The sequence below is a fragment of the Urocitellus parryii genome, chromosome 2, assembly GCF_045843805.1.
Source record: "Urocitellus parryii isolate mUroPar1 chromosome 2, mUroPar1.hap1, whole genome shotgun sequence".
Lineage (NCBI taxonomy): Eukaryota > Metazoa > Chordata > Mammalia > Rodentia > Sciuridae > Urocitellus > Urocitellus parryii.
Window position 1 is genome coordinate 41,427,777 of NC_135532.1, and position 22,583 is coordinate 41,450,359.

The 22,583-nt window shown below is 30.7% G+C and overlaps 1 protein-coding gene across 7 annotated transcripts in view; it reads left to right on the forward strand.

Annotated features, from left to right (window-relative positions):
* The window catches only part of Zc3h13 (zinc finger CCCH-type containing 13), an 80,605-nt gene that overhangs the window by 29,360 nt on the left and 28,662 nt on the right, over positions 1-22,583 (forward strand). For all 7 annotated transcript variants that reach the window (XM_077795184.1, XM_077795183.1, XM_077795186.1 and 4 more), the window contains exons 6-10: positions 3,575-3,714; positions 4,305-4,462; positions 10,221-10,418; positions 15,594-15,904; positions 18,602-19,066. In XM_077795184.1, the coding sequence (XP_077651310.1) occupies positions 3,575-3,714; positions 4,305-4,462; positions 10,221-10,418; positions 15,594-15,904; positions 18,602-19,066 (1,272 nt within the window). The remainder of the gene's footprint in view (positions 1-3,574; positions 3,715-4,304; positions 4,463-10,220; positions 10,419-15,593; positions 15,905-18,601; positions 19,067-22,583) is intronic.

Consider the following 22,583-nt stretch of genomic DNA (forward strand, 5'->3'; position numbering starts at 1 on the left):
CTATCTCAAAGTAACTTTCTGCTGCATTTGACATATCTTAGAGCTCCTGTCCTGAAAAAAAGACTCTTTTGCTTGGCTTCCATCTGTCACTCTTCAGATTTTTGTCTTCCTGTTCAAGTCTTTCAATCATATAGAAGCTCCTTGTATTTTGTCCCTTGTTTATTGATTTCTAATGCTTTCCGCTTAACTCTCTCTTCTTTAAAAAAAAAAAAAAAGTGATTTTATATATATATATATTTTTTTTTTTTCAGTTGTCTCTGGACCTTTATTTTATTTATTTATGTGTGGTGCTGTGAATCGAACGAACCCAATGCCTAACACATGCCAGGCAAGCACTTTACTACTGAGCCACAACCCCAGCCCTAAAGTGATTTTTTTTTTGAGACTTATTATAGGAAAAATATTTAGTAATAGTTTTACATATAAAATATCTCATGGTGATTTTTATATTTTTCTTTGGTTAATTGAATCTGAGAAATTTTAAAACTATTTATTAATCGTTTGATAATGACAGTAATAAAACTAATATATTCTTTTATGCAAAATACTATTCTTTTACAAGGAAAAAATGTGAGGAAGTGGTAAGATTTTTTTTTTTTACATGTTTTTACAAGGCATTTCAATGTCTGGCTTATTAATAGGATTCAGCTTAATTTTCATATCTGCTTCTGCATTCAGTATGTTAAAGATATCACATCTGGAAAATTCTGTTATGTACTCAGGGGCGAATTAGTTAACCAGGCAAATAAGGTAGTATTATAGAAGTAGTTTTGATCTTTTGAAATTGGGATGTCAGTTTACATTGGTAAAGTTGTTTTGGAATGCAGTTTGACCATAGTGAAAACAGGTTGTACTTTTATTTGATTCAACAAATTGCAGTTTGAGAAATTTGTAATAAAAGAATACTGGTACTTGTGAATCAAGGTAGATATTAAAATGTTCACTGAAGTCTTTCTGATAGCAAAATATTGAAAACAAACTGCATATCTCAGAACAAAACTGGTCAAGTAAGTTACAGTGTGTTCATAGTTTGAAAAGCTTTGTAGGTATTAAAATGAAGATGATTGGGCTTGAAGTGTAACATGGAAAAATCCTGTTTATAAGGCAGTGTGTAGTTTTTGTTCTGTTGTTTAATAAGAAACTATAAGGGTTTATTTTTATGCATTCAACCCTAAACTGTTACCATTGCAGTGATGATATCAGTGGAGGAATATAAGGAGAATTTCATATTTTACTGTGTACTCAGAATTGTGTAAAAGTATAACAGTGAGAATGTATCATAAATAAAAACAAAAGGAAATACTTAAATACTTATAGTCTTTAATTCTTATATATGTTTTTTATAAGTCTGGGTATTTTTCATGTAATAAATTTTAGTTGAAATACAATTGCTATTTTAAATGGGATAAATGTTAGAAGGCTTTTACACCTATTAACAAAGATAGACATACTCACTTGTTTTGCTGCCACTAGAGAATGGGCATGTCCTTTATCTGAACCTTTGTAAACAATACTGTAATTTTTAAAAATGGTTTCATAATACATAATAGGCATATTTATATACATTTGTATTATTTTGTGTGTGAATTGCTTTGCCTGTGCTTCTGTTAATCAGTAAGATTATTTATAAAGAATAACAACCTTTTCTTTGTGTATACCTTTCTAATATAATTAGAATATTTTCCCAATGACTTAGTTATTTTTACAATCAAGTTTTATAAGGTAATTATAGTGATAACCTTAGGCTATAAAATACACAAGATATTTTCTAAATTTATTGACTAATTTCAGGCTTCTGTCTTGTGAGTTCCATCTTATATTTTGTGCTTTCTGTTTCTTTTTTTATCTTTTATAGATTAGGAAAAAATCTGAGTTTTGATTATAATAGATATACATAAAGTTAAGTGCTTTTTGAGTAAAGGCTTGAGAGCTTTCCCTCTGGGAAAAATATGTTAGCTATAGCACATTCGCTTTGACATATATTTTAATAGCTCAGACCTTTCTTCCTTGATTGGGTGGTTGGGAATTGAGTACTTGAAAGCATCTTCTTGTTTCTTATATATGTTTCATACTGATAATATTTCCTGATAGTAGTTTTTAGGTGGCTAATGTGTTATTGATAATGTCTTCAAAACCACTGTTAATCATTTTCCTCAATTAATTACTCTTTCCTTTGTTTTACCCAGATGTTTGAATATGGAATTTTAGTTAAGAACACAATGAAAACAGATCATTGAATCCTTTAATTCACTGATGTAAAGTGTCTCAATGGAGTACAAAATAGTAACTATAGATAGCTATTATTCATTTAGTTAAATTCAGTATCTCCATTTTATCCTATAATAACTACATCACCTGGAATATTCAGGAATTGCTCATTAACTGAAAAACTTGATTTAATTTATTTTATAATTTTATGAAATATTGTCATCATACTCTAATATGAGTAATCACATTTGTCACACAGATTTAAATGTATAGCTACCCTCTGAATCCCTAAGCATGAGTGGATGATATTATTTAATGTATTTGAACTGTACATGACAATGATATCTATTTTCTTGTGATATATGTTTTCAAGTAGTCAAGTAGGACTTCTTGTCTTTATTGTACTTGAGTGTCTTCAAAACATTTTTATTTTTTTACCTCAGGTTAAGAAATCATCTAAAATGCTAAAAGTGTAGCTTGAAAAGGCACCTCAGCTGTGATCAGTGAACCCCAACAGTGGTCATGGATTAGGAGAGAAGTCGCTGGATTCCTCTCTCCAATCTTCTTGACATTAATGGCACAGGAGGGTGAAGGGTGGGGTATCAGTGCCAGCAGCCATTGAAAACTTCTTTATATTATAATAAAATAGATCTTCATACCACTCTCATTTTAATTTTTTTCTAAACTGAAAAAGATTGAATATGGAAAGATGTCATCAGATCCATTGAGAATTGACTGTTTTTAATACAAGGACCTATAAGTCCTTAAAAATTAGCATATGAGTACATGTTAGTATTAAAATTTTCCAGCTTTAGTTTTAGATACAAATCAGTTGTCTTGAAAATAAAAATGATAAAATTATGGAAGCAATGTTGTATTCCTAATTTAGCCTCACTTTAGTAATAAGTAAATCAAGGAGATCTCCACATTTTATGTAGCATGAAATATTGAAGGTGTTGGTATATTTAGTGCTTAGAAACTTCAGCTGAGTACTTTGCAGAGCTTTTCTTTATTATGGTACTGAATTTATTATGGGGATTGAATCCAGAACTTTATGCATTCTAGGTAATGCCCTACCCCTAAGCTACATTGCCATCTGTAACCAAAAAAAAAAAAAAAACCTCGGACAACCCATATTACTTTTAGAAAATCCAGAAACCATAAAAATATGATTTTTTTATAAAGAAATCAACCATGGTGATTTTAATCCTTCATGGCCCAAGATATTACTTTAATTTTTAGAAGTATATTATTTTAATAAAAGAATCTGCCATTTAAATTTGTATAAAAATTAGTTTAAAAGCTGTAATTTTTATATAGATAATCATGATAGTTTCTGACTAGTAATGAAATTTTTATTTTAAAGATTCTGATAATGGAGATATTAATTATGATTATGTTCATGAGTTGTCATTGGAAATGAAGCGTCAGAAGATTCAGAGGGAATTGATGAAATTGGAACAAGAAAATATGGAGAAGAGAGAAGAAATTATCATTAAAAAGGAGGTATCCTATTTATTGCAATATTCAAGTTAGTAATTAATATCAATATTGATGTTGCTTCAGAGAAATTAGCTGCTTGCTACATCCTAAATTTATATTAGGATACCAATACATTGATCAGCAGCTCACTGGGTATCAACTACTCCATATATGTTACTCATTTAATCTTCACATTAATCTATTAGATGGTAGGAAGTATTTGCTATTGAACAAAACTGAAACTTGCTTGCTAGAATCACCAGCTAACATAAAGTGGGGCTTAAGACTACATGTCTGTTTCAGGCCAGTGCCATTTCTAGCATTCCTTGTTCATTTTTCTAAAATATAGAGAGATAATTGGTCTGAATTTAATTTGGGATTTGTCTCAGAGTTTGAAATTTCATAATTTTCATTTGCTTTCTTTATAACGGTGTATGTTACAGCAGTTAATTATACTGGTTAAAAGCAAGGGTTCAGATTACTAATAGATTGTAGCTGTAGTAGTACTTAATTTTTTACTTTGAGGATTTTTAAAAATTATTTTAAGATATATATGCTTTATGGTATCATGAATGAAGGAATTTCTCAATTAACGTACTGAATTCTTTTGAAAGGTGTCACCAGAAGTGGTTAGATCAAAATTGTCTCCATCGCCTTCTCTAAGAAAGTCTAGCAAATCTCCAAAGCGAAAATCAAGCCCCAAGTCTTCTTCCGCTAGCAAGAAAGATAGGAAGACATCCGCAGTATCTTCTCCCCTATTGGACCAGCAGAGGTCAGTAGGGTGATAAGTAGTGCCAGAAAGAAGTATCTTTTTCTGAACAGATATTAAAAAGAATCACTTAGTATATATAGAAGGGTACTTTTAATATGTTTAGTATTTAGTGTAAGCTTTTCTTAAACAAAAATTAAAAGAAAATTATAACAAATATCTGTGTCACATTTGTTTATGCTTCAGAGCTTTTTATTTTTTAAGAAATAAAACATACATTCCTTATTCTTCCCACTTGAATTTGGTATTTATGATAATTTTGTAAATGGTTATATTTTCATTATATATTATTTTGCAAAATATAATATAGCTTTTATCTATTTAATCGTAATGTAGATAAATAACTTTCCTTGTACAATTTACTTTTTTACTGAAGATTTGTTTTTCATCTATCTATATTGATACATGTAGCCTTAGTTCATTCATGTTTATACAACATAGTTATTAGTTTTGTGTTATTGAACATTTGTTATTTTCAGTTTTAGCTATTGTAAAGTATACACAATGAATATTTTTATCTCTTTGTGTTCATGACCAACAACTTAGAGTTTTTATATTACATACCTAGCAACAGAATATATTATTCAGAATTATTGTAGTAGCCAGCTAAAGAAATAAAAATAGAAATAATTAAATTTAATTACATTGAGGAATTCATGGTGCACCTGGCATTTTTTCACTTAATATCCCTCTATACTATTTAAATTTTATTTTAATTAAAGCACACATGTTAATTTTATGTTTTAAAAAATAACTGAAAACCTCTTTTCCCCAACATTTGATCAGTTGGAAAATGCTGTCTCTCTGAACCCATAATGAAAATCATATTTTTCTCCTTTTTTCGTAGACACCATTATTCAGATGTCAGTTACTTTTTGCCCTAGATTATTATATCATTCTACTAAATGTATTTACATTATATAGTATCCAGCTCTACACATTCATACACATTTTAATTCAGATACTCTAACCCATTAATTATACATGCTAACAGAGAAATCATAAAAGAAAATTTCTGTTCATTTATTATGCCATTTAAAAACTCAATAAAATTCAAATTCCTTAGATGACATTCATATTTTGATCTTTTTTTCTTACCAATATTTTTGTTCAATCTTCCTCCTACTTACTATGTTTAAACTCAGTCCTTCAATCCCTAGCTTAAATTCTAAAATTTCTATTAAGTTTTCCTATTTCTCCTTACCAAACATCATTTTTATCCCTTTTGTATACCTATCAGATTTTGTTTATATCCTCCTCTTAATATTAATTGCCTTTGCGTTGTATTTCAGCTATGACATATATGTTTTACAACCTCTATTAAATTTAAGCTTCTTGAAAATTGGGATCTTGATGGTTCATTGTTCTACCTTCCCACAGTGCCTACTTTGCATAGAGCTTTGCCTTGTAATAAGGCACTCAGTAAAGTTGACTTGATCCTCTTCTTTGTTCCTGGGATTAAATAAATATTGCAAAGGAATATGGAAGAAGTTGAATCAGAGAATGATGTGATCTACCCTACTTGCTCTCTATCTTATTGGCTAACTGATTATATTATTTCATCAATTCTATTCATATCTCCAATAAATTACATATCAGAAATATGCCTTATTCATTTTATTATCCTTTCTGTTTATGAAATCTTTGAAAGTCTTTTCATAGAAAGTTGTAATAATTGTTTAGATGAGGGTTAGTTTCATCTTCTTTTTTATATTATCTCTCATACTGCTGTATTAGTGTATTGTCCTTTAATAAATATTGTCACATTGATTTAACTACTATATTTTTTATATTCTAATGTGTTGTTTACTTTAATATGCATCATTAATAATAACCCAGAATCGTCTGGAAAATAATATATTAAAAATACAAAATTTTCTCTCTTTCTGTCTCTGAAGTTGGTCCACATGCTCCCTTGAATTTCTATTCATAGCTTTACTCCAAAAGGTACCTTTTCACTCTGAGATCACTGGCATTCTTCCTTAAGTGTATCTGTTTTCCTAAATAAATTAGTATCTCTGGGAAAACAAGCAAACAAACAAAACATTAAATTAATTATAGCATTTCTTTAGGCAGTTCACATTGCCTGGAGAACATCAGTCAACTTTTAATTTCATTGCTAGATCATACTATAAACTGTTTGAAAACATATTAAGCACAAGTAAGGATTCGAATTTCAGTTATAATTCAGTGAAGCATTTCACCCAGTGTCAGCCGAGGTGACAAATCAGATAAATAAACTCTTCCTTGGTCTTACTAGGTTATCCTATTGAATGTACAGATATAATTACTGACAAATTAAAACTCACACTTCTCCCTGAAAGCTGGTATTTTTCTTTGACATCCATTGTAAAATCTAGTATGATAGTTAAGATTTATCCTAAGATGTGAGAGTGATTTAAAAATCATAAATGTATTATCTAATCTGTCCATCTGCATTTTTAGCCTTAGTTTTTACTATGTAAATTTTTTACTTGTAGTTCTTTGTACAGAGAAATATAAAGGATGTCCAAAGCTGTTCAAAAGGAATGGTTTTTTTGGGGGGGGGCGGGTAGAGAATCTAAAAATCATAGAAGTATGTAAGTATACTGTATACCACAAATAGTAATGGACTTGGTGCTACCTAGAATAATCATTCATTGACTTAAAAAATATTAAAAGATTCTTGTTGATTTCAGAATATGCAAAACCAATATTGGCCCTTTCAGTTGGAAAACGGTGCAATGTAACATAATTGTGTTTTCCAACCATATGCTTTTAAACATAATGTGAAGAAATACTACACTTCAGGATTATGTTATAGAGCATTTGTCTACTCAAATAATAAATAAATTTTCCAAGGATAATCCTGGTTATGGTAATAGCTAAATCTCAATGTCAGTGGTTTAACACAACAGAAGTATTTCTTACTTAAGTGAAGTCGAAATGGTGATTTCTAATTAATAAGTGGTGTTCTGTGCTTGGAAATTTATTAACCTAGGCACCTTCAAATCTATGGCTCTATTTGCTTGGACTTTCAAGGAAACCAAAGAATGGAATGTACAAGATTTAAAAAAAAAAATGTTTTCTTTATTTAGCTTTGTAATTTACAGTTGCCTGGCATATGAAGTCCTTGAAATTGCTATACATGACTTCTGTTCACATTGCTTTGGTCATATTTTATTTGCTTGACCACACCTAATTTTAAAAAAGTCTAGATAGTATGGTTCAGCCCTGTGTGCCTAGGGGAAAAGTTTGGTAAATCTTCTATTATAGGCAGTAACATGAAAATAGTAAAATTCCTCTCTCATTTTGTTTTTAATACAGATCCTAAAAGTGACTAGTTTTTGTCTTTAAAATGGAAAAATACTTAGAAATCTTAGGTATCTAACTTAATTATTAGATGCATAAGTAGTTTGAGCCATCTCATAAATATGTAATGAGATTTGTGGTTAATGTGGTTGTTGGCAGAGGGTAAGGGTGAAAAATAGATTTGGTAATCATATTTTAGTAATCTCTTACTTGCTTAAGTGGGTTGACCCTATCTGTGAAAGGAAATAAGGATAAGAACCAAGAGAGCTAAATTTTCAGAATGTTAAGTATAAGTTAGATGCTTTTATATTTTTTCAATCTTATTAGGAATTTTGAGGGTTGTACTGTTAAAGTTCTATGATTTAGATATAGATCTTTATGTGTAAATATCAATAGATAGTAAAATGAATAAATATTGAAAACTCACCAGATGTATGAAAGAAGGGCTATTTAAAAACTCAGTACAGGATTAAACACTCAGAGCAGATGGCTTACACAGAAATGTTAATACTTAAAACAGGAACAAATATAAGTAATAATTCATAAATTTCATTCAGTTTGAGAGTATATTGTATTGGCCTGATGAGAGCACTTGATCTTAAAAAAATATCATTTTGGGAAAAATAAGATTATCAAACTAAAAATAGAATACTGAGATTGTCAAATTTAGAATTAGTGAAATGGTTACTATTTAAAAGTTACTGAATTTGAAGATAAGCTTAAGATATTAGAAAATAGGAGGATAGGAATGACAGGAATTTAATATGAAAGATCTAGGCAATGTAGTAACTAAATAAAAGATGGGTCACACAGAGAAGTGGCAGTAAAAATAGATGAAATTGAGTAAACAACATGAAGTTTCATATTGGAACAGTATAATGAATACTGGAAAAAATATGTATTTTTTCTTTTTTAAAATATCCTGGCTTGGTTAAAAGTTTTTTTCCAAGGAAGAGTTTTAAAAGTACCCCAACAGAAAAGCCAGGTCAGCTGTATGGAAAGAAAATGACTCTCTTTGGATTGCTCATCTACAACACTAAATGTTATAGAGCTTTTAGAAGGAATTTTGACATGAAGATCCTATTGTATTCAATTAAACTATTGTTCAGGAATGTGGCAAAGAAAGCCATTTTGGGATGTATAGGGAACAAAGTTATACCACTTACATAAAATTACTTGAAGTGCCAAATGAAAGATAGTCTGTTCCACAAAATAAGTTACAAGTTGATTAAAGACTTAGATATGAAAGGCAAAATTCCCATAATTTTAGGAGACCATCTTTTTGATCTAAAAGTTAGGAAAGATTTCTTGGAACAAGATTCAAAGATTTAAATAAATGTTTGCTAACAAATGCTTGTAAATTTCCAAAAACTTTTACATCTTGTAAATCTGAATTTTATTTGTGGATGATATTGTGTTTCCTTTATAATGATCAAAACTTGGAAACCACCTGAAAAACAAATATGAAATTGATTAAATGTTATAGAGCATTTATCTATTCAAAGAAATTCTCTACAATTAATAGCAATGATTACTTAAATCTACCTTTTGTTATAGAAAATGCCCATTCTATGTTCAATATAAAAAGATCTTACAAAGTATTATAATGGGATTTTCATGAGTATATATGTGTATGTAAGAAAGAAACAGAATAACAACCATTTTTAGTGGTAAAATAGTTGTGACCATCCTCTAAATGTGATTTGGAAATATTTTCTCCTATTCTGTTGGTTTCCTTTTTCACTCTGTTGACGGTATCCTTTAACACATGAAAACTTCTACCTTTGATTATAGTCCCATTTGTCTATTTCTGCCTTTGTTACGTATACCTTAGTTGTCATAACCAAGAAATTATTTCCAAGTCCATTGTTAGGATGCTTTTCCTATTTTCTTCTAATTTTATAGTTTTAGATTTTACATTCAGATTTTTAATCAATTTTGTGTCAATTTTTGTACATGATACAAGATAAAGTCTGACTTCATCTTTTTGCATGTGAATATCTAGTTTTAAATGAAGGTATAAAGAACCAAGGGAAGAGTGTGGAAGCATATCAAAGGTGTAATTATTTTGGGATCGTAGAATTATAGGTGATTTTTATTTTCTTTAACTACTTTTCTATATAAACTAAAAAAAATGCAATTTAAGCTTTTGTTTTATTTTACAATATTATTTCCTGTCCTTTTATAATCACCTATAAAAGTCTCTCCCTGCCGTATCTCCATCTTTTCTCAGAACCTGTTATTTAAAATTACTTACTAATAAGCAGCATTCACAAAATAAGTAACAAGCCAGTTCTTTGCTCCTTTCTGTGAGTTATTTTTTTCCTGGCTATTGATTACTGGTACACAACATAGTAAAGAGCAAGTAATTGGAAGGAATGTTGCCATTTTTAAAAAGCACTTTTAAAAATATCAATTTGGCCTTACAGAAATATTTGAACCTCTAATGATAACTTTGTGTTACCTTTAGGAACTCAAAGAACAACCAAAGTAAAAAGAAAGGGCCACGTACTCCTAGTCCACCCCCTCCTATACCAGAAGATATTGCTCTGGGTAAAAAATACAAAGAAAAATATAAAGTGAAAGACAGGATAGAAGAAAAACCTAGAGATGGAAAGGACAGAGGGCGGGATTTTGAAAGGCAAAGAGAAAAAAGAGAGAAACCAAGGTAAGTAGGATTGTATGTTTTTAACAATATGCTTTTATAGAATCTAAAGTATTTCCTTTTTAGGAGCTTTCAGGCATTATTGTAATGAGCCTTTAGTTTAGTTATCAGTGTGTGTATGTATAGTAGTTCACACAGTCATGGATATTTCAATTTACATTAAATTTTAGAATGTTTAAATATTTTAATATGGTAAAAACATAAAAATTTACCATTTTAGCCGTTTTAAATGTATAGTTCAATAGAATTCAGTATGTAAACATTGTCAGGAAATAAATTTCCAAAAACTTTTACATCTTGTAAATCTGAAACTTTAAACTCATCAAGCAATAATTCCCCTTCTCTTTCTTCTCACAATCCCTGATAACCACCATTCTCTCTTGTGTTTCTGTGAATTTTGATTGCTTTAATACTTTGTATAAGTAGAATCATATAGTATTTATCTTTTAGTGACTGTTTATTTCACTAATATCCTTAGGGTTCATCCAAATTATAGCATGTGATAGAATTTCCTTCCTTTTTAAGATTGAATATATTTCTTATGGAATAAATATTAAGATTGAATATATTTCTTATGGAATAAATTTTTGTTTGTTCATTCATCCATTGATGAACATTTGGCTGTTGTGAATAGTACTGCTTTTACATGGGCCTGCAGATATTTCCTCAAGATCCTATTTTCAGTTCCTTTGGATATAAACCCAGAAGTAGGATTGCTAGGCCATATGATAATTATATTTTAAGTTTTTGAGAGACTTTCTTATTGTTTTCCATAGCAGTTAGACCATTTTATACTTCCATAGAGAACAGATGTTCTGGTCTCTCCACATCCTAACCAACACTTATTACTTTTTGTATTTTTATAGTAACCATTCTAAAGAGTGTGAGGTAATAAATCATGATATTGATTTCCATTTCTCTGGTGATTAATGATATTGAACATCTTCTCAGAGATGAAATTTGAAAATATTTTCTTCCATTCTTATAAGTTTCCTTTTCACTCTGTAGATGATGTCCTTTAATACACAAAATTTTTTAAGTTTGATATAATCTCATTTATTTTTGCTCTTGGTTTCTATGGTGTAATAGTTAAGAAATCATTGACAGGTTCAATATATGAAGCTTTTCTACTTTGTTTTTCTCTAGGGATATTATATTTACTTCTCACATTTAGGTATTTAGTTCATTTAGGGTGAATTTTTGTAATGTGGTGTTAGATAATGGTCCAACTTCATTCTTTTGTATGTGGATTTTTAGTTTGGGCATAATTATTTGTTGAAGTGGCTGTTCTTTCCCCTTTGATTGGTCTTCACATCCTTTAAAAAATGATCATATTTGGTTTATTTCTGAGTATTCTACACCATAGAACTACAAGGCTGTCTTTATGACAGTACCATACTTGATAAAATTATTGTAGCTCTTTAATACATTTTGAAATCAATAAGTGCAAATCCCCCAACTTCATTCCTTTTTTAAATTATTTTGGCTATTTGGGGGAGGGGAGACTTAAAGTTCCATGTAAATTTCAGGATGAATTTTTCTGTTTCTGCAAAGAAGGCCATTGGATTTTGATAGGAATTGTGTTGACTATAGATTGCTTTGGGTAGTGTGGATATTTTAATATTAAATCTTCTAAGCCATTAACACAGGATATCTTTCCTCTTATTTCTGTCTTTCTAAGTTTCTTTTAGCAGTGCTTTATAATTTTCATTGTATAGTCTTTCATCTCTTTAGTTAGGTTTATCCCTATGTAGTATTTTTAATGCTGCCATGCGGGGAATTGTTTTCTTAATTTCCTTTTCAGTTTTGTTCATTGCAGTGGGTAGAAACACAACTGTTTTTTAGTGTGTGTTGATTATTCTGTAACTTTGCCAAAGTTGTTTATTAGTTCTAGTGAAGTTTTATTTTGCTTATTTTTTTTAGAATCTAGAGTTTACTACATGTAAGATCTCGACATCTACAAACAGACCATTTAACTTTCCAATTTGGATGCCTTTTACTTCTTTTGAAAATCAATATAAATGTTCCAACATGATGTTGAATAGAAGTGTCAGGAAGAGGTATCCTTGCCTTGTTCCTGATCTTAGAAGAAAACCTTTCAGTCTTTTGTTCATTGAGAGGGATATTAGCTATGGGTTTTTCATAAATGGCCTTTTATTAAGTTGAGGTAGTTTCATTATATTTCTAATTTGTTGATATTTTTAATCATTAAAAGGTGTTGAATTTCATCAGATGTTTTTGTGTATGTCAGTGCAGATGCCAAGTAGTCATTTTATTTTGTTAATATTTCACAATGTTGAACCATCCTTGCATTCCAGAAATAAATTCCATGTGGTCATTATGTGTGATCCTTCTTATATGCTGTTGAAATCAGTTTGCTAGTATTTTTTTGAGGGCTTCTGTATCAGTATTAATCAGGGATGAATATTTTCCTGAATCATAAGATTTATGAAATACTTAAATATTTGATAAGGAACACCCATTCCCTTGTTCACTTTTTATTAGTTTCCAAATTTATTTTTTCATGAAATTAATATTTCCTCAGGAAAAATGTAACTCTTTAGAGGGATCCCACTCACATTTTTGAGTTAACAGTGTAATGAAAAATGCACAAACCTTGAAGTTACAAAAATTGAAAAATTTTCCTGGTTTTGCCAATTACTTGATGTAAGACCCTAGACAAGACACTTGTTCTGCCTGAGCTTCTCTTTTTACTTCAGCTGTAAAACATGCATAGTTTTATTTTATTGGGTTGAGGTCAGGATTAAATGAGGTAATAATTTAAGAAAATAAGGTAAGTGGTCAATAAATACATAGCTCTTCATCCTTCTGTTAGAAGAGCAATAACTTCAGGTGAACTAGAATTCTCTAGAATTGGCTGGTTTCTTCTAAGTGGAAATATTTTAATATATTTCTTTTGTAATTTATAACCAGAGTACTTATAATTTTGATTATATTTCATGATAGTTTTATTGCTTAGTGACATCTTTTATATATGCAGAATGGGTATAGATGTATGTCCAGTTAGACTCACATCCTTAATTTGATCCATCTTGTCTTGGTCATCAGGTCTTCTCTTTTCCTTATTCTCAGTCATTAGACATTTAGAAGAGTAGTATCAAAGAGAAAAATGCAAAGGTATTTAAATTGAATCAACAATTTTCTGAAACTAAAAGAGTAAGAAGAAAACATGGTTAAAATGATGAAGCCATTACTTAGCAATATGTTAGTATATTGGCCTTAAATATTTGTGTGATCATCTCAAGTGTGAACTAAAGTTTTTTCTTTCACGTTATAGACAACAGGTTTGGATAGAAATATGATTGGACTGTAATTTTTTAAAAAGATACTATGAATAAACTTTTGGTTTTTGCATCCTGTAAATTAATCACCAAAGGCTATTATAGATATTCATGAAATAATTTTAAGAATATTCCAGAAATAAATTTTTAAGTATAGTCCAGAAATTTAAAATGTTCATTTATTGATAAGCCAATCTTTATTAATTTACATATTTCCAAATTGACTACTACCTAACAAAAGTGAAACAGACAGTAAAGATTTTCCTGTTCAGTAGGATGCATTTGTTTGGCTATTGATCATAAATGGTTTTCTAGCTTTGGGTAAAAATCATTGAACATTTCTACTTGTATCTGTAAGTAAATAAATTTCTATTTATAGTCAGTTAAATTTTAGTGGTTTATGGTTTATTATATTGAAAGAAATAAGTTTTTAAATAAAAGCTTAAAGCTTCAATTGAATGAACCATAACTAGTTGTTAAGACAAATGTAGTGTTCTAGATAGCAGATTTTTAGTTTTCAGTCAATTCTTATTGTAAAGGCATTTTTTTTTTATTTGCTTAAATTCTTTTTCTGTAAATCCTTTTGAATATATTGGATTACTTTCCTGGCGTGTGTGCGCGCGCACACACACGAGAATTTATATAAATTAAAGAGGCATTATTTATAAACAGCTTAGTATAGGGCAGTGTTTCTCAACTCAAGATCATTTGTCTTCCAGGGGACAGTTAACAATGTACCATTATTGTCACCACTCAGTGGGAGGGATGCTGTTGAGTTGTCAGGGATACTGCTAAGCATCTTACAGTATACAGGACAGACTCCCAACACCTAAGAATTATCTGGTATAAAATGTCAATAGTACAGAGGTTGTTAAACCCTGGTTTAAGGTTAATAATGATTTTTCCACCATTACAGATATTAAAACGTATTTATCATAGGCACTGAAGGTAATTCCAGAATACTTTGAATAGAATGTCAGAAATTTTTTGAATTTGCATTTAGCTAATTGCTTTGAGAAATATGATATTTATCTAGGTATGTGATGTCTAGAATGTTGTTTGTAAACGGTAGCATTCTTTTTTAGTTATTGCACAAATATGTGTACTTCATCTTGCTATCACACTCAGGTTATGGCATAACAGACTCCAGGTGTAATTCAGATGTGTTTCACGGGGTTATAAGTTGTTCTTCTGGTAGCAGTGAAAGAAGACAATTTAGAGCTGAGGAGGTCCTAGTTAAATAAAATTTATGTACTAAATCTCAGTTTGTGCTGCCCACAAATGAAGGCAGTTTATTTAAGATAAAGGCAGTATACACTTTGTTGTCCTCTCATTAACCATAGGATTCTTTCACAATCCTAAATGTCATCCCAGGCAGCACAGATTTGCTTTTTGTGGCTGGGGATAGTCTTCCTTTCCCCAGGGTCTTGAATTTACAAGCGTTTTCACAGCTACTTCCTACCTTCATCTTACTAGTATATTTTCTCTGTAGTTGTTTTTGAGTTTTCCCCCTCCAGGTACTTGTTTATACTATCAGATTATCAAAATGAATTCTATACTTTAAGTTAGAGTAGGCAGTCTTCGCTCAGGGAGAATATTGCCTGGAAAAGTCAGTGTGCCTTGGCACACTTGGGAGAAAGGCACAGCATATTTCTTCTAAAGCTGTTACTTCCACTTATAAGTCAGTCACATCTTTTAAATAAAAGCAACTTATTTATAATTTCAGAGTATTGTAAATTAAAATTTGTCTTATAATTATTACCAACACTTTTAGCTTTAACTTTTATAGTCAGTTTTGTTTAAAGATATTCCTTTGGCTGGAATAGAAGGCTTTTGAACACTTTTTTTTAAAAATTATTGCTATTTTTCCATATAGATCTACTTCCCCATCAGGACAGCATCACTCTCCTATATCTTCTAGACATCACTCATCATCCTCACAATCGGGATCATCTATTCAAAGACATTCTCCTTCTCCTCGTCGAAAAAGAACGCCTTCACCATCTTACCAGCGGACTTTAACTCCATCTTTACGACGTTCTGCTTCTCCTTATCCTTCACATTGCTTGTCTTCTCCTCAGCGAAAGCCAAGTCCTTCAAGACATCGCTCTCCAATGAGAGAGAAAGGGAGGCATGATCATGAACGAACTTCACAGTCACACGATCGGCGTCATGAAAGGAGGGAAGGTATACACTATACTTCAGCTTGCTTTTTCTTTTTTTTCCAAGAGTTCTTTTAATTAAAAACATTTTCTTACTGAAACATTGGACATCCATATTTATTGTTGTAATAAGGGATGGAGGAAGATGTTTAGTTTTGTAATATGAAGGCTAGTGTTCTTAAGGGCAATGGGAAATGCTCAAAGACAGGGATGTTAAGTATTAAGTATGCACAAGTGGCATTTATAGGTATGCTAAGTTGGTGACGTGTGTGTATTTTTGCCCATCTAATTTTTGGTATGTCCATTTCAGTTAACTATATGTTTTTAAAAATCAAGAAGTAAAGGGAAGAAGAATAGCAAATCAGGGAGCAGAGTTTAAAAGCATTGAAAGCGTTTTGATAAAGGTACCAGGGCTGGGGAAAACTTTTAGAATGTCAGTGCAACCAAGTCATTGCATTGACTTTCTAGATGTAAATCAAAATAAAAAAGTAAGCATGAGCTGAGGGAATAGCTCATTGGTAGAACTCTTTTCTAGAATGTGTGAGGCTCTGAATCCAATCCCAGCACTTCAAAGAAGGAAGTAAGCAAAGCAGTTTTACTTTCTAAATTCCTGAGAATTATATTAATGTTAGATATGCAACAACATTCTCAAGCTGTCATCCCTTTGTATACTTCTTGTTTAAGCTTCCTTTCCTTATTTAACTTCTTCTGAGTTAGTTTTTGAACATAGTAAGGTTTTAGGAAATACTTGCAACAACATTTCTGTTTAACATGCATTTTATATCTCTCTGTTCGAGTACATTATAGAAGTCTCCTGTAAATGATGTTAATAGTTATGTTCTTCGTATCAACAGTACAAGCAGTATTCACTCAAAATCTTTTACCTAGAAAGAATAGTGGATATGTAGGTAGAGACAGAGAAAGTACCTATTTTGTAGAATTAATTATTATATACATGATTATAGAACCAGAACAGTATAACAGTGTATATGGAACTTTGTGTATGCTATATTTATAGAACTCATGATGGAAGCTTCCATACAATGTTTATAGAAAATTGGTAAGATGGGAAAATTTACTTATACCTATTAATTTTAATAAAATTTAACAACTAGATTTGACCAAGAATATAGTATATATTTATGACTACTTATTAAATGAAAACTTGTCATTATTATTAAACATACTAATGAAGGGAAAATAATATCAGTCGAGTCTCATGGGAATGCTTTTTTGGAGAAAGAATTGCTTATGAGAGAATCCTTTGTAAAGAGGATATTTCTTTAATCTTTTATGGAAAGAAGAGATTTAGCAAATGATTCTTCCTCTTTATTTAGATGCCATTTTCTGAAATAAGGATGATTTTAGTAGAAGGATGGGGAGATAAAGAATGAAATTAATAATTACATATATTTGTAAAGACTGATGGCAGTATCATGAAACAGAAGTCTGGTATAAGTGGACACATTTTAAGGGACAGTTGGTATTGTAAGAGGAGTAGAAATCATAGTTTTGTGAAGAAAAGGATGGAAATATATCAGATCCTTACCCATTGCTTCTGTCTTTAGCATTTGTAAATATAGGTATATGGACAAAGGCATTGGCAAAGGAGATTGGGTATTGAGTAAGGCTTTGAGGATTATTTGAGAGTTCCTTGAAAAGAGATTATGGACCCAGCCAGCAAGGACAATAAAAGGAATAAATTTATAATGTTTTAGGCATAAGTCTGCTATAGTTGCTAGAGTAGCCTCAAACTGTTGACAATTTCAGAATATAGGAACAACTTGCAAAAGAGTCTGATTAAAAAGGGCAGAATTTATTCTTTATGGTTCTTGTTAATATTTTAACTGCCTATCAGATTTATATTTGTAATCATCTTATACCTTTTCTAGGCATGTCTAAACAGTGGCTTATAATCTTTGCGAATTTTCATGAGGTATGAGATATCTAAGCTTTGGGCCTGTATTAATTCATATATAAAATAACAAAGTTGGTTTAAATAAACATTGAGGTCCTTTTTTTTTTTTTTTTTTGTGGTGCTGGGGATTGAACCCAGGGCTTTGTGCATGTGAGACAAGCACTCTACCTGCTGAGCTATATGTCCAGTCCTTGTAGTCCATTTTTTTAAAATGAGGTGTTTTTTTTCTATGATATATCAGAAAACACTTAAATAGAGGGAATTTTAGAAATGGTCACACCCACAAGTATCATACCATTGAGCAGCTCAGGAAAAGAGTGAAGAACAATACTCTTTGCCAATAGCTAACTGAGCCACTCTCAAGTGCTTAAATAAATTTGAGGTGGTCATAATGTATTTTAAATCTAGCCTAATATCCAGTAGAAATAATTAAAGTCACTGTGCACCTCTGGATCTAAAATTGTTTCTTAAAAAAAAAAAAACAGCAATGAGAGGAAAGGATATTTACTTATTTGTTTCAGTTGCTTAGGATCTATAAGTATTGTTAAATTGGGGTGGGGACCTTCATGTTCACCATTTATCCAGTTAAGAATGTAGCTATCAAATCTTTAATTAAATTATCTTTTGGATTTTAGCATATAAATAGTTTTAATTTTAAACTATTTAAAACATTCACCTGTTTTCTCCTTTTCTTTCTGCAAAGCACATATTACTCTTGTAATAAAGCTCTAATTAAATATATTGTCTAGTTTTTTGAAACTTTGGGAAAAAAATTACAGTTGATTTCTAAAATTGTGTTAACAGAGACTAGAGGCAAAAGGGATAGAGAAAAGGACACAAGAGAAGAACGAGAATATGAACAGGATCAGAGCTCTTCTAGAGACCACAGAGATGAAAGAGAACCTCGAGATGGTCGAGACCGTCGTGATACCAGAGACACTAGAGACCGCAGGGAACTCAGAGACTCCAGAGACATCCGGGACTCAAGGGAGATGAGGGATTATAGCAGAGATAGTAAAGAGAGCCGTGATCCCAGAGATTCTCGGTCCACTCGTGATGCCCATGACTACAGGGACCGTGAAGGTCGAGATACTCATCGAAAAGAGGATACATATCAGGAAGAATCCCGGAGTTATGGCAGAAATCACTTAAGAGAAGAAAGTTCTCGTACTGAAATAAGGAATGATTCCAGAAATGAGTCTCGAAGTGAAATTAGGAATGACCGGATGGGCAGAAGTAGGGGGAGAGGTCCAGAGTTACCTGAAAAGGGTAAGGTTTTTGACTTATCTGTGAACTTTATCTTGTATATTTATATAGAAAGCATTAAATCTCCTACGATTTCTCTTCTAAATATATTATTTTTTATGTTTATTGTTATCTTTTGTCAAGATAATTTTTTCGATCTTCCCTATAAATCCATCTAGGAATCGTTAAAAGTAGTGAAACATAAGTGGGGCCCCTGTTTAGATTATAGACCACGTGATTGCGTTTTATCCAGTCATGCCTTCCATCTTGATTAGTATGGAACACTAAGAAAATTACTATCAAGCAAAATAGTAGAATTATAAGGAAGTATTTCCCAATAAATTAGTGTATAGATGATAAAATGATCATTAGAAAAGAGTCAAAATGGTGAGTTTTTAAAACTGATGACATCAGAAATGACTGATTTATATATTCTCTAGTATTTGCACTTGCTTTAGAACATCTCATATCAGGATCTTGAGCCATTTTCTTGCCTAAAAAATCATTTACCATCACCCACATGACCTAAATATTATTTATCAGGGTCTCCAAACTACTGAGATTTAATTAGATTTGACCTTTCTTCATCCACCTCTTTATCTTCTCCACAGACCACTGCCACAGAACTCTCATCGCTTGTATTCTTTTCATTGGTTTGTTGGTCTAACCCTGGTTAGTATTATTGCTTCGCATTTAAGTGTTGAAGGGCCCAAAAATTCTTCATAATTGATCTTTTCTTGACACTTTGTTTTTTCTTATAAGTTTTAGAAAACAGTTTCTAATTTTATGAAAAACTATTAATTTTTATTTAAATGTATTAAGGTTGTTGATTTATACCTTTTTCTGTTAAGGTTTTACATATATTTTATTGCCGGTTACTATTTTTGTTGCCATTATAAATGCTACTTTAAAAAATTTTTAAAGTTAAAATATTTTTTAAATAATGCATTCACCTGGTTCAAAATTTCAAATGTATAGAAAGATACATAATGAAAAGCTTTTCTTTTTTAAAAGCCTCTCACCACTCTTACCAACTTTGTGTTTTTCCTTTCCAAAACATTTGACATAAGCAAATATGTATATCCATTCATTTTCCCCTCTGGGTTAACAAAAGTAAATTTTAAAATTTTTGTTGAAAAGTAAAACCTGTATTATTCTGGATCCTGCTATTTTCACTTAATAAAAATATTATGAAATCATATCTTTCACCACAGTAAACAATTACTTCTTTATTTTGGTACATAGTCTCTATTGTAGGATATATAATAAAGTTCACAAGTATTACATTGATGGATGTTTAATTTCTCTAATCTTTTTCAGAAAGTGCGCTAGTGAATAATTGTGTCTCTCCCTAAATGGAGTCTTTTAAAACATTTTCTAATGTTTATTTCTGGTACTTGGGAATAGTAATTGATATTTATATATTAGTCTTGAGTTTAAGTGTTGTTGCTGTATTTTCCTAATACATCTAATTAAATTCTTTTAACAAATATACCTGGGAACAGACAGATTTGGCTCTTCATTTTTTATTATAATTTGTTTTCTCTCAATTATCTACTGAACATCTCCAGCAATGTAGTATTGAATATAAACAGAATGGGCTTCTTTTGCTTTGTTTCAGATTTTTAAGGATTGTTCCTAGCATCAAGTGTGGTGTTTGCAGGTTTTTTGTTTTTTTAACAGATGTTTTTATTGTGCTAAGGATTCTTCTGATTACCCAATTTAATTAACAATTTCTATCACTGTTAATTTTTTGTCTTGAGAATATCATATAGTTTGTTGATATATTTTGTTATTTCACATGTTAATGTTTTTAAAATTTGCAACTGTCCTTGCATTCCTGAGATACATTCAATTTTGTCATTTTTTTAAGGTTCTAGAATGAGTTTGTTAAAAATTTAATTTTGAATTAAATATTTATGTTTTTAATTGAGGTTGGCATACTATCAATGGTATAGTGATAAATGTTTAACAACTGACTGTTCAGAAGAAAAGTCTTGATTTGCCTTTTGCCAGTTTTCATGGTATAAATAATTTCTACCATGGAAGATTTCAAGCTACTAACATGAGGTCATGTGGAGTTGGGAAGAGATATCCACAGCTGTCCCTGGTTAGCCATTATGAACCAGTTCTAGCAAACCACTGCAGATTTTTCCTTATATTGTCCTTCTTTGGGTGGGGCTCAAAAAGTTATATTAGCTCTATATAATATGTTGCTTCTTTTTTTGGAACAATTTAATTATGTGTCCTTCAAAAGTTAAGTAACATTTGTTAGATGGTTAGCGCTTTCTCCACCAAATGAGTTTCTCTAATAGTTATAGATTTGTATAGATTTTCTTTTTGTTCTTGAAGCAATTCTAGTATGGGGCATTCAACCACTGAGCCACATTCTCAGTCCTCTTTATATTTTATTTTGAGACAGGGTCTCACTAAGTTGCTTAGGATCCCTCACTGAGTTGTTGGGGCTGGCTTTGATTATGTGATTCTCCTGCCTTAGCCTCCCTAGCCTCTGGAATTATAGGTGAGCGCCACTGTGCCTGGCTATTTTCAGATTTTTGATACAAAGATGTTCCTAAATATATTTTATAAGATCTCTGTTGTATCTATGGTCATATTCCTTTATTTTTCCCTTGTTTGGTCCTGCCAGAGATTTGTCTGTGTAGAGTCTTTTCAGAAAACTAATATTTGGCCTTGTTTATATTCCTTTATATTTCTTTTGTTATATTTCATTAACTTTTGTTATGTTTTACTCTTTTATGAAAAATATAGTATTTCTATTAGTACCCATCCTAAACACTTTGTGAATTTTAATGATTTCTTCTTTGACTCATAAATTAAGTAGAAGTTGGATTTTACATTTCCAGTCAGGCTTTTAATAAGTCCCTTCCTTCCATGTTAATTGTTGTCAGGTAAACACTGATGTCAGTTCTTTGGTATGAGTATTTGTTAAATCTTATTTTGTGGCTCAGGAGTTCAGTATTAATAAGTATTCTGCATGTACTTACACTTGTAATGGTAGGATGTAAAGCATATTTCTAAGATCAGATTTGTTAATACTTTCAAATATACATCTAATTTTTTGAAGTCTGATTGTTATGTCTTTACAGAAAAGTGAACTAAGTCTTCTATCATTTAGAAATTTGTGGATTTGTCATTTTATTGTAGTTTGATCGGTTTTTGATTTAAATATTTTGAGGCTTTGCTATTACAAAAGGCTATTTTACTGGCTGCTCTCTTGTTGGTGTGTATTTGATAAATCTTTTTCCATCCTTTTAACCTTTATGGGTTGTTTTAAATGTTACTCTAAGCAACACATAGTTATTAGACATATGTTGATTTTCTTCATTGAATCTTTCTTGATTCTTAACTTTCCTTCAATATTTTACCTTTTCAGTCAGTGGTTTCCCTTCTGAGTCATACCCTTAAGACTTATCTTTGTAATATTTTTCTTAATTGCCTCTAATCTGATTTTTAACCTTTCGTTCCTAGGTTTATATATAGCTCTTTTGTTATCTTTAAAAGTGTTTCAAATTTATTCTCC